A 12,292-nucleotide genomic window follows, 5' to 3' on the forward strand; every position below is an offset into this window, starting at 1 on the left:
GAACTTTTTAGTAGAAAGTGCAACATAATCTTTTTCCAGGCCATCAGTGTTACCTGGACAATTTACAGTTTTTTCTGATTGCTTAAGCACATTTTTTGTAACTATTGGCTAATTTTGCAAAACTCTTCACACAAATAAGAAAACCTGTCACCCAATCATCAAAACATTGTAGTTCTCTTGCAAAAGCAAACACAGCTAGATTAACTCTTCACACCTTCGTAAAAGTGGTGTTTCCGTATCAAACAGTACACACAAGCCATCATCTACTAAGCACACAACTAACCGATTCTCATTTCAAGATGTCCTTATGGTGCTTGCTACAGTGTAGCGGCTCGAGTTAGGCTGGACCCATTGGCCAGCTACCCTCAGGGTCACTCCACGGTTGATTACATGGTCCACTATTGTAGCTCTGATGTCATCAGTAATTCTATTTCTTACTCTTCCTACCCTTCCTCTCCCCCCTCCTCATTTTCCTCTCCCCCCTCCTCATTTTCCTCTCCCCCCTCCTCATCTTCCTCTTGTTCCTCCTTGTCCTTGTCGTCCTCTTCATCCTACTTCTTCACCTCCACGTCCTCTTCCTCGGCCTCCTCTTCTTCTCACTCTTTCTGCTCCCACCATTGTACTCCACACACACAGCTTACCTGTATTATAGTGCTTAGGCAGATTGCAAAGTGAACGAATTATCTAAAAAAGTTTTCACATGTGAAAGTGTGCCAGACAGTTGGCAAATTAGTGTTAATGATAGCCATACATGTGTATACTTTTGCTAGGAGTGTGTTGGAAATTTGGTAATTGAGTGTTGTGCAGTGAATTGTGCCTACAGTTTTGCAAAGTGTGTGTTACAAAATTGCAAACTGAGTGCAAAGCAGTTTTTGTGCTTTTAGTTTTGCAAACTCAGTGAGTGGTTTTGCTATAAGTCTGAATAGTTTTAGAGATTGTGCTACAGGAATCACAGTTAGGGTTTAAGCATTCAGAAAAAACTGTAAAAAATACAAGTAAGGCTTCAGTGTAAACATAAACACCACCCCAACATTCTATAGTTGTTCCTCTGAACATTATTTAGTTTTTCTTAGCACTGAATCTCTTATGAGTATACTAATCTCTAAATGACTGTTTTAAAATGGAAAGGCTTTATTTAATTCACAAATGTCTCTAGGAAAAGTTCACAGCAGTGTTGCCTTGATGATAGGGTCCTACCTGACATTGTCATGACGCTGGATATAGATTTTGTGAAAGATCCTTTCTGGGGGCTTCAGGAAATCCTCCTTCATCTCCATAGCTACATTCCTGGGCAACAGACTCATTAGCAGGCGCTCCTGAGAATATGAGTGTGTGTGTGTGTGTGTGTGTGTGTGTGTGTGTGTGTGTGTGTGTGTGTGTGTGTGTGTGTGTGTGTGTGTGTGTGTGTGTGTGTGTACATTTGTGTGTGAGAAACAGAGCAAGAGAGGGGAAAAAAGATAAAGTAAGTCACTTATACAGTCGAAAGCGGCAAAGTTATCATAGGGCAAAGTGTTGGCGGTGATAAGAAATGCGCTAGACAAAAAGGCATGAAATCTAACAGAAATGAATAATGTGGCAAAATGACTTGAGGCATGGGGCGGTGGGGGTAGACATCCAATTTTACACATAGTTTGTGCAGCAAAAAAGGTGTCTATACCTGTTTTTCGTTCTCATCCTCCATGCGGAGTCTTTCTTCGATGCAGTTGCGAGCCTGCAGGAAGGCCTTCCTCTGGGCTCGTTCTGTTAGGATGCGTACAAACAGCCCTGACAGGTTGACACTGGTGAACAGTACTGTGTTGGCAACCAACTGCAAAAACACACACACATTACACACTATTACTTCTCTGGTACATTGTTGAAGACCAAATATTTAAGAAACCATTAGGAAATATTTACATCACTTTAGTTAGATCAAATATTTATACGTGTGTTGTTATGATCAATGAAAAATGTATTTTCATGTATATTTCCATATATTGGATGTATGGTAAATATTCTAATGTAAAATATGTTTTGTCATTTGGCATCTTTGTGCATTTGTTTGTGTGCATTGATGCACAATGCAGCACAGGAAGTAATTTATTTCAATTTCTTACTTTATTTAAAAGGGGCAAGCACAGAACTATAACACTAAGCTGCTTGAACAGATGTGTATATAGTCAACGCTAATGGTTAAAAAAACCCCATATCATAATGCTTAAAATCAAAGCTGAATAACAATAAATAAAAACAAGCAGCCTATACACTACACTGATTAAAGTATCCATGGCATTCATATAACTACATGTATACATGTGGATGTTTGCCAGGTTTTGTTACCCCTGCTTTCAAGGACCTGAAACTGGAGTTTCACTACCCTAAACGGGCTGAATGGCAGTTTAAGGGTGTTATACCAGTTAATTCATTTACCTGGATATTTTTCAAATATATAATTTTTTATTCAATATTTTCTATGAGAAAATCTGTGACATCTCTTATAATAGACACAAAGCAGCATGACTGTTTATAATAATTCCTATTGCTTGGTTGAGGCTGGCTGAGTTACTTGACACAGTTCTGCGATTGCCTATGATGTGTAGACTAACAAGCAGTCACTGCAGGTAATAAATACACAATATATTGATGAAAATAAATATGTTAACTCATATCCTCATTCACCTTTATTATTTTCTGTTGTAGAACTTAGTGATGGAGCTTATTTGACTTTAAGAAATGTTACCCCAAAACACCTTATACTTTATTAAAATATAGCTTATATGTTTAACTAAGCATCATGAAAACACTGTCATATTTTGAAATGATGTATCCACTTCTTGTAAAATTTTAAGAAACTTTTACTGCCACAGACAGGCACGTTTCCCAGAGCGACGAATAACGGATTGCCTTGAGAACGCTGTTTTTGGCAGCAGAAGTCTGGCTTTGTGCTTGGCAGCACTGTTGGCAAGGATCAGCATGTTCAAACGATGCTCAAGTAACTTTATAGCCCGGAGTGAATAAATGTGGACATCAGAGTTAATTGGTGTAAAATACTCTTGAGCTTCTCTGTTGTGTTAAACGCAGTGTGCTCATTACTGACCTTACTGCACTAGCAACAAAATCTTTCATTCTCGGCTGTTGTACCCATTCACTGGCAGTAATGAAGATCTTCAAACTTTTACGATGCAGTAAAAAAATAAAAGGAGTACATTAACTTTTATTCGGCGACATGATTAATTCCAAGGTGTCTCATTATGATGTATACAGGTATTCACTGAATACAATACAAGGTTTTTATTTGCAATGCTTTTTCCTCCCCTTTTCTTTAGTTTTTTTTTTTTTTTTTTTTTTTTTTTTTGCTGTTGTACTTCATATTAATAGTAGTAGCAATAAGTTAATAAGTAAAAATGCCAATGATTGCTGAGTTTATTTACAATTATATTTTTGTCATTTCTTTCAATGGGGTCTAATAAAGTACCTATTTTTAGTTTTATTGTTTTTGTAATCTAAGCTTTATCTAGACAGGTAAGGCTATAAACCCATACCCCATTTAACATTTTATGGTATTTAAACTACCAACAATGAATAAATTATGCTACTAAAAGGACCTGATGCATGATGAGACCAAAGAGGCCCTACAATAAGGTGCATTTGAAATTATAGTCAACACTTGCTTTAGTAATAAGGTATTTCATGTAGAAGTAGACACAACCATAGGCTGAGTGCTTGGGACCTAGGTGGGTGGTTGTTGCAAGCCTGGACTGTGCAGGGTCATGCCACACAGCTCATCTCTAAGCTTAATGGATTAGCTATCTCCGGTAGTACAGCTAGCAGTGTCCTTCACATGGCTATGCAGGTACCGCATAGCCTACATACAGGAAAACAAAGCTCTGTAAATAGGCTGTCATCATTTGGGAGCACGATGAAACGACAGAATCCCAGTTTCACTTCCAAGAAATGCCCAATATTTGTGTCATATGTTGCACGTAGGCAGACATGTTCCATTATACCCCTGGTAGGTTTTGACTGATGTGACATATCTTCTTTTCCCACAGCTGATGACAGCCAGGAATGTGAGCATATGTGTCTGACTGTGACAGGAAAAGGTACAAAAGCTATACATTTCCAGAGAGCCGTGTACCAATTTCTATTCCGGCTCTGCAATGACATGCATGACTTTGCCCTATTTCTTAACGGAAGCATAAGTAGAGTAGTCAAAGTGGTCTTCCTCTGTGTGTGGGTGGGTGTGTGTTTATGTGTGTGTGTGCTTGTCCCTCCACTTTGCCCTACTTCTGGTGCTTGGAGGATGTCACTCTAGTTCTTCATTCCTGACCTGTTCCTTTGGGATTGAATCATATCCCATAGAAAACAGTCGTAGACTGTTTTGCTTTACTATATATTTTTAAATCAGGGTGCCTGCAGGGAAGTCTTGGTTTCACCACACTATAATATACAGTAGCTTAACACCACTAAATATCATAAATGTGTTACACGCATGGAATTTGTGTGGAAGAGGGAGAAAAACTATGTGAACTGATAGTCACCGTTACATTCACTTCCACTACATACCACCAAGATAAAGCTACAAATTCTCAACATTTTTTGTCTTATGAGAGCAAACATGCTCTAACTTGTCTCGTGTTATTGTTTTGCCGGATTTGATTAAAACCTAAGCAAAGCCCATCATGTCTTACCACATGGAGCTATCCTTGGTGCTGAACTGACATCTAAATTGCTTCTCTCTACCTGAGCTTCATATCCTAATACGGGCTACTCCAGTAGTGTGTAGCTCATACGAATAGATTATTATATTCACACGCATAATAATATAAGCTCCAAGGTTACCAAGTATTAGAGGCACCATAATCATGTGCAACATGTACTTACTGTTCTCCATAGTTTTTGTGTTTTCACTGTGACGGAAGTGGCAGTCACAATCAAATGGGAGATGGACACCATTATTCCAAACACAACAGCCAAAAGCGTCCGTACAGGTAGCAGCGCATAGGCGACGAAGGTGACCAGGATGAGCTGCCACATGCCTTGCTCCGGGGACGTCGGGGGCTCTAGCCCCATGGCGCCCAGGGAGAAGGGACAGCAAAGGAAGGAGAAAGTAAACCCGAAGAGCAGCGTCAGGTTAACAATCTGTTGGAGCTGAGTCACTTGCAGGTACTTGACATTAGTTACAATAAACAGGGACACGAAGATGACACAGTGGACCGGATGGGACCCCTTGGAGATGGTGATGCTGGGGCCGGACAGCAACTCCACCACAGCCAGCGTCGAGGACAAGAATATGAGCACGGCCAGGGCTTTAAGAGTGGACGTCTGCTCCAGTTTCAGGTTGTAGTTCTGGAAGAGAGACTCGAGTTCTTTGCAGTCGAACTCGTCCTCGCATACGATGGTGGTCAAAGGGACACCCGGTGGACAGTGACTTCTCTTCCGCCTGGTTTTGACTTTCTGAAACGGTATTTCCTCCATGTCAGTGCCATTCATAAACTGAATACCTGCTCACAGCTTAGCTTAAACAGAACAGCGGATCCCGCGCCGACACAGACCCCGGGATGCAAACGTAAAAAGACGCGCACAACAGACTCAAGGCAGAGCGTCCCAGATAGCGGAGGAGACTGGCCGGTGGCCACAGACGCGCTCGGCACTATCCACAGGTTGGACTGTGCTGTCCGGAAAGATTAGCTGGCAAGCAAATCTTCATTTTCCAGCAGTGTTCCAGGCGATGTGCCATATACATGTAGCCTACTAAAAAATAATTACTATAATAAGAATTCAGCGTTCGCTTGAGCACCACTGAAGAGCACGTCGTCTACTTGTGACGGTAACAGCTTTTTTTTCTTTTCTTTTCTTTTTTTTTTTGCGGGGCTCAGATAGGATCACGCCTGCGCATTATGAGGTGAAGACAAGACAGGTCTCAGCTACTCAACACACGCAGTCAAGACGATTTGACTAGCGCGGCTACAGAGCTCCCCTTCAGCCTGACAGAACAGCACATGCATCATCCTTAACAGCAACGTCTCCTTTTTCCACCTGCACACGACGTGTTTCCATCGTTAAAGCCCGTGCAGTGACTTTTACTATGCTCTGATTCATTTACGCGCTGCCTTCCTCTGCCTAATTCCCTCACACACAAGCACAGAAGATGAGAGAAAGAAGCGCAATTAATAGCGCTACCGCACGTCACCGTGTTCGAGACACGACTATACTCTCATAAACTGGGAGCTACTGCGTTTGGTTGGCACAGACACAGAGTAACATGATTGCATAGCATTCATAATAAGACTCCTGTATTGCCATGAGGCAGCCACCCTCACAATCAGCACTCTTTTGGCATTCAGGGGGGTGGTGTCTCATTCATTACCAGGAGAAGATTAGTCATCCGTCACAGGCTGCCATTGCCACGACCCGTCGGTACCAGAGAGGATGTAAGAAAGTGACAGATTGATGGCCAGTGCCAAAGTCCAGCACTCTACCATGCTACCAGGACACTCACATGCCTTCTGTTCCACCTCCCTAGCTCTCACTATGTGTGTGTGTGTGTGTGTCTCTCTCTCTCTCAGCTGTTAGTGTTCTAGCTTTCACTGATCCAGCACAGCTATATACAGTGTGACAGGTAGATGGAGAGAGTGAAAGGGATGGGGCAAAAATAGAAACAGAGCAGTAAAGTATTTCGCAGCCTACTAAATTCTGAGACAAAAAGGGAAACAATGTTCTATAAAAGACTTGTGCTACCAGCAACATGGAAGTAGACAATTTGTGGCAAACATGAGGTGTTGGAGCTGATATGTTTGGTCATTAGTTAAAAAAAACATAATTAGAATCACTAGCTCAAGCTTCTGAAATCCAAAAAGGTTTGGAAAATGTCACCTGGAAATTGATGATATAGAATATTCAGGTTTAACCAGGTTTTGTTGATTACCGAGTCAAACTTGACACAGACTAAAACTGAACTAGGCTAAACTTTAGCTAAAGAGAAATCTTAAACAAGCCTGCTTGCTGTCACACTAAATGAACAAACAGCTGTCTGCATAACAATAGAGTTCACCTTTCCCTCTTGGGGACCTGCCAGGCTCACGTCTGTATTATCTGTCCCTGCTGCTCTGAGAGGAAGATATGGGACACCAGATGTAGGACACATTGCTTTTACACTGATAATCTGTCTTATCTACAAGGCTTTTACTCCCTTTTTACTGAGCTTTTATTAGCTCCCACATATAAAAAAAAAAACATTCACATTGCTGTGTGTCGGCTGTCAGCTTCAGTCTCTCGCACAGGTGATCTGCAAATGAGAGAAAACAGTGGCATCATTTACAGTCTCCTGACTAGAGTGTAATTAAAGTGGCACCGATTTTATGTCATTGCCTTAATCAATTTTTCAATATTCCTTATGTGGCATCTCCTAAATTAATCACAATAGCGAGGGCTGCAGTTTTTCAGTGTTGCATGGCATAGCCACAGTCTTTTGAGGCGAATGCCAAACTGTGCGCTCAACAAAAGACCAAAATCAGCAACATCCGTGCTGTTTGCATAGCTGCATGTGCAGGTTTCCAAATATTTATTTTGTCTGACACAGATTTGTACGGATCTCTTTGCATCTCATTGAAGGATTGCAGTATTCCAAGAGGACCTCCTGTCCTGTTTGCAGCCAAGTATATTGAAGGATGAGAGCAGAGCCATCATGCGGTTTAAATGTGTTATTCTCTCTGCTTTTGATGGCTTCAGGTTTAAGTGCACGGTCACACTCTGCCAGCTCTCATCTTCTGAGAACAAAAAAAGGTCTTTTGGGAGTTCACGCTGCAAAGTTGCACTCCAAGGGTATTGGACAGACGCCAGCTTCCTGATGTATGTCTCTCTTCCAAATATCTTCTATTTTTCCTCTTTAACGCCATCATCACATAAGCCCCCCTCCCCCACCCCCTAAAAACAGCTTGTCATCTGAAACGATGTGAAACAGCATTATATTGTTATATATTTGACATATTTATGCTGCAAAATTGTTATTTAACAGGATGATGACTCATCAGCTTCATATCTCTGGAGCAGTTAAACGCTTGTCTGCCACACGTCAGTTGTATAGCTTCCTTTCAAAATGGGTTTTGTCAATGTCTCCGATTAGGCTTCTGCTTTTAGGCAGGTGTTTTCAGAATGTACAAATAAAATGCTCACACACCACTAGGGGGAAAGAAAGAATAATAACAATAGTAAGAATAACAAAAGTCCATCTCAGTGCTTGTTTGCACATGCTGATATCAAGAGATCATCTTCCATGATAGCTAAGCATCTGGCAAATCCCACCAGTGTTCACATGCGGTTGACGTATTGGTGGTCTTGTAATAACAGACACATTGGTTCAACACCAGCAAATGAAACAGCTAAAAGACACCCAAGAGGGACAAGCAGTGCATGTCATGAATTAGCTAATGTTAGCCATAATTAAAATGTGCCAAGAAAAAAGAAATGCAGGTGTTCTCACAGTTGCCACTCAGGTGTGTATTCCCCTCAGATAAACACCCACAATCTTGGAAGGACAAGAATAATATGGCATATACAAAATAGATGAAGTGAGAATATAAGATTTCTGTGAATGGTATTTTGTTTCATTGCTTTCAACACACGGTGATCAATCTGTTTCTTTTCCTTTACTTATGAAATAAATTACACAGCATAAATCAAATATGGCCACGAGTCAGCTAGCTTTCACATAAACTTAAAAGAAATGAGTGCAATTCCAGCCCTGAGCAGGAACCTGCAGAACTCCATTTGTCAGGGCTGAAAACACAATACACACATAATTACCAAATCAAAACTGGACTTGAGGAAAAAGTCCACAAGCGTATCCTTCATCAGAAGGATCCACATTAGAATGATTTGTCCCCTCTCAAAAAAGTGTTTACAGTCACAGATGATAAATGCTGAAGCTACAGTACTCTGTCTGTCTTGAGTCACCCCTCATTTCTTTATATTGTGCTTGGAAAATGGGAAATAGCTGCAGAGAATTATTGAAACATAGAAATATAAATGGAAATGTAGCATATAAGGCAACATTTGTAGTATTGACACTGAAAAACAATATTTCCTATGATTGCTTTCTGTTAGTGCAGATTTATTGTAATTTCTTTAACTAATCTTCAGGAATAGTTTTCCAGGCTTCCTCAAAGATGTTTAAAGCTCTTCTCTGGATGATGATCTGTTGTTCCGTTCTCTGTCGAGATGATCCCACATTGTTTCAATAAAATTGTCCAGGCTCTGTAAAGGCGTGATGACTGACTGACTGATAGTGTTCTACTGTGTGTTCTCTGTCAACGTATGCTTTTACTGCATTGGCAATGTGTTTGTCGTGTTGAAAAATGAAGCTGCTGCCAATCACATGATGTTGCATGGTGGATCATAATCGGAAGGTACTTTCATTTTTTTTTTTTACACAATCCACTACATAAACCGAGACTCTATGATTCACATCAGTTAACTGGTTTTGACTCTATCTGAATTTTGTTAAGATGGGGATTATTTGTCATAGTCTCTCTTCACGATTGTAAGCTCGTTAATCTGGCACAGTTTCTCTGTAGTCACCTCGATCTGTATTTCAATTTCTGCTGAGCAGCACCTCCTAAATTAATCTAAAAGATGAGCACTGCTGATGTTCAGAGCCAAATAAGGCACAGTGCATTTAAACAAAATAAAAAATCAGCAACCTTTGATTTCTATTCATGGAGCTGCATGTGCTGGTTTGGATATATATCTTTTCGTGCTTATACAATTATACTTTCTTTAGATCTGATTGAAGGCGTGCAGTATTCCAGGAGGACTTCTTGGCCTGTTTGTGCCAGGTATATTGTAGGATGAGAGCAGAGCCATCGTGCGGTATAAATGTGTTATTCTCTCTGCTTTTGATTGCTTCAGGTGTAAGTGCACAGTCACATTCTGCTAGCCCTCATCTTCTGAGAACAAAGAGGTCTTTTGGGAGTTCGTGCCACAAGGCTGTACTGCAAGGGCATCAGATATGGAGACAGTAGCCAGCTTCCTGATGTATGTCTCTTTACTAAAAATCCTTTTATTTCCTCTACCTGCCTTTCTGTTTCAGGCTCTTACTCATTCATCACACACACACAAACCTCAGACTGCAAGACATGAAACAGCTGAGTATCAGAAATGATATAAAACAGCTGACATATTTACATTGCAAAATTGTTATCTGAATAACAGTTTGATGACTAGGCAACTTGAGCTCTTTGGAGCAATTAAAATCTTTTCCACCACATGTCAGTTGTTTTACTTCTTTCTAGAAAGCTCATCTATAGAATACATGAACCTTAGCAGGCTGAATTTATACAGACACTTTGATCCACGCCTCATATTTGGCTTCTCTTGTAAATTGAATGGTGAGAAATGTCACTCTGGCTCTGTCTCTCTCGCTCACTCTCTCAAGAAAAGCTGCAAAAAGATTTCCACAGCCTTTAATTCTCCAGCCAGCTGGGTTTTCAGAATCTGCTGGTTTGGGCCAGAATGGAGACAAGAGGATAGAAAAGATGAATTAAAAACTGTACAAGAAAAATATGCAAGCTACAAAATGAAAGGGACGGAATGAGATTTCTCTGCATGATATTTCTTACTATAACAATCACACTAATTCAGCACCAGCAGGTGAAATAGCCAAGAGAAAGCCAAAAGGAAAAGGTAATGCATGTTGTCAATTAGCAAATGTCAGCCATAATTAAAATGTGCTAAGAAAAAAGACAAACAAAAAAACAGCAGGTTTTTCTGTCATTCAGATGCGTGCCTACATCAGAGAAACTGCTACATCTTGGGAGGACTTCTCTGTGTGGTATTTTGTTTCATTGCTTTTGGTCACAGATGTATTTCTTCTCCTTTTTTCGTGAAATAAAATACAATGAATAAATCAAATTTAACCACAACTTAGCTAGCTTTCACATATCCTGAAAAGAAATGTGTCCAAACGTGACCTCCGGCAGCAACAGAACATACTAATAATTACCAAATCAAAACTGGCCTTGGGGGTGAAAAATCCACAAACCTATCCGTCATTCAACACATTTCAAAACATGCTGCAAGAGATAAATGCAGAAGCAATATAAATGCTTTGAACATGATTCATTTCTTGATGTACTTGCCATCGCACTGACAGCAATACCACTGTTTTTGACTGTATCCTAATAATAAAAAATGAAACGGCCATTTAATACTGTTTTGCTTTAAATTAGCAATTTATTTGCAGTCATTGTTTAGAAAACTAAATAATTGTGCAAAATATTTAAGGCCTAGAGACGAGCCTGCAACCATCTAACGACTGCCGGTCACGTGTGAAATCTGTGTATTCTACAATACACACATTGATCATTTTAATTACTTACCTGTATTGCCTAATCACATCTCTGTTGTGTGCTCATGCACCTTGTAGAACAGAGTTTAGTGTGGAAGAAGTACCAAAAAGGTGGAACTGAAAAGCTAAGTGAGAAAAAGAAACTAAAAATAGATGCAGCAAAATGTGTCAAATTAACTGGCATATTAGCTGTCGGGCTGCTGCTGCTTCACCGTCAACAACAGCACCAGCAGCAACTAATAACCAGCCCTAACAGTCACAGGAGGCTGCTGCTGCTAGCAACAGCTGTGGAGAAGTGCAGAAGGAGGGACAGCAGTCCCAACAAAGGGTGAAGAAGAGACGGAGGAAGAAGAAATTAACATGGTAAGAAAATAGATGGAGAGATTCAAGGATTCAGATAAAATGCATGGCTAATTTGACCATGAGCCACGTTTTTAATTGTCAATTATCAGCTTCATTTATCTGACTGGGAAACTATGTTTATGTTACATGTGCTGTTGTAAAAATGTAAAAATACAGTTTGGTGAGTGATTACTGGCAGCTGCTAACGTAAAACTGGTTGCAAAGGTGTATCAGGTGTAGTTTCCAGGGATGAAGCTGACTTGTCTGCAAACACTTGCAAACTACACCCAAAAAGGTTTGAGCAGAAAAAGTGAGAAACTGTGAACAGTGCAACATAAACCAGAAGAGGAGAACATGTTCCTTCTAAGGAAATGTTGGGGCTTGACTGCAACCAACATGTTTCAGCTTTTACTTTGAAGGAGACAACTCTCAGTGTGCATCCCATTTTTCACACTGCTGAGATTAGCATGTGAGCTGGTGGCCTTGGTATTCTACTAGCAACCCTTTTGCAACCAATTTCACCTCGCAAGCAACCACTCACTATCCAGTCATTGCAGATTTTTCCTAACAATAGGTGGTTGCCAGGAGGTGGCTGACTGATTTTTAGCCCTGCGTGATTGAGTA

General features: G+C 40.4%; 1 protein-coding gene across 2 annotated transcripts in view; it reads right to left on the reverse strand.

Moving 5' to 3' along the window:
* LOC308413095 (adenylate cyclase type 1-like) overlaps positions 1-5,704 on the reverse strand; it is a 42,337-nt gene extending 36,633 nt beyond the window's left edge. For both annotated transcript variants that reach the window (XM_080907887.1, XM_080907886.1), the window contains exons 1-3: positions 4,864-5,704; positions 1,658-1,807; positions 1,198-1,316 (exon numbers count right to left, since the gene is read on the reverse strand). In XM_080907887.1, the coding sequence (XP_080764013.1) occupies positions 1,198-1,316; positions 1,658-1,807; positions 4,864-5,472 (878 nt within the window). In that variant the 5' untranslated portion in view covers positions 5,473-5,704. The remainder of the gene's footprint in view (positions 1-1,197; positions 1,317-1,657; positions 1,808-4,863) is intronic.
* Positions 5,705-12,292: the final 6,588 nt, after the last annotated feature.

Source organism: Rhamphochromis sp. 'chilingali', assembly GCF_963969265.1.
Source record: "Rhamphochromis sp. 'chilingali' genome assembly, chromosome: 16".
NCBI lineage: Eukaryota > Metazoa > Chordata > Actinopteri > Cichliformes > Cichlidae > Rhamphochromis > Rhamphochromis sp. 'chilingali'.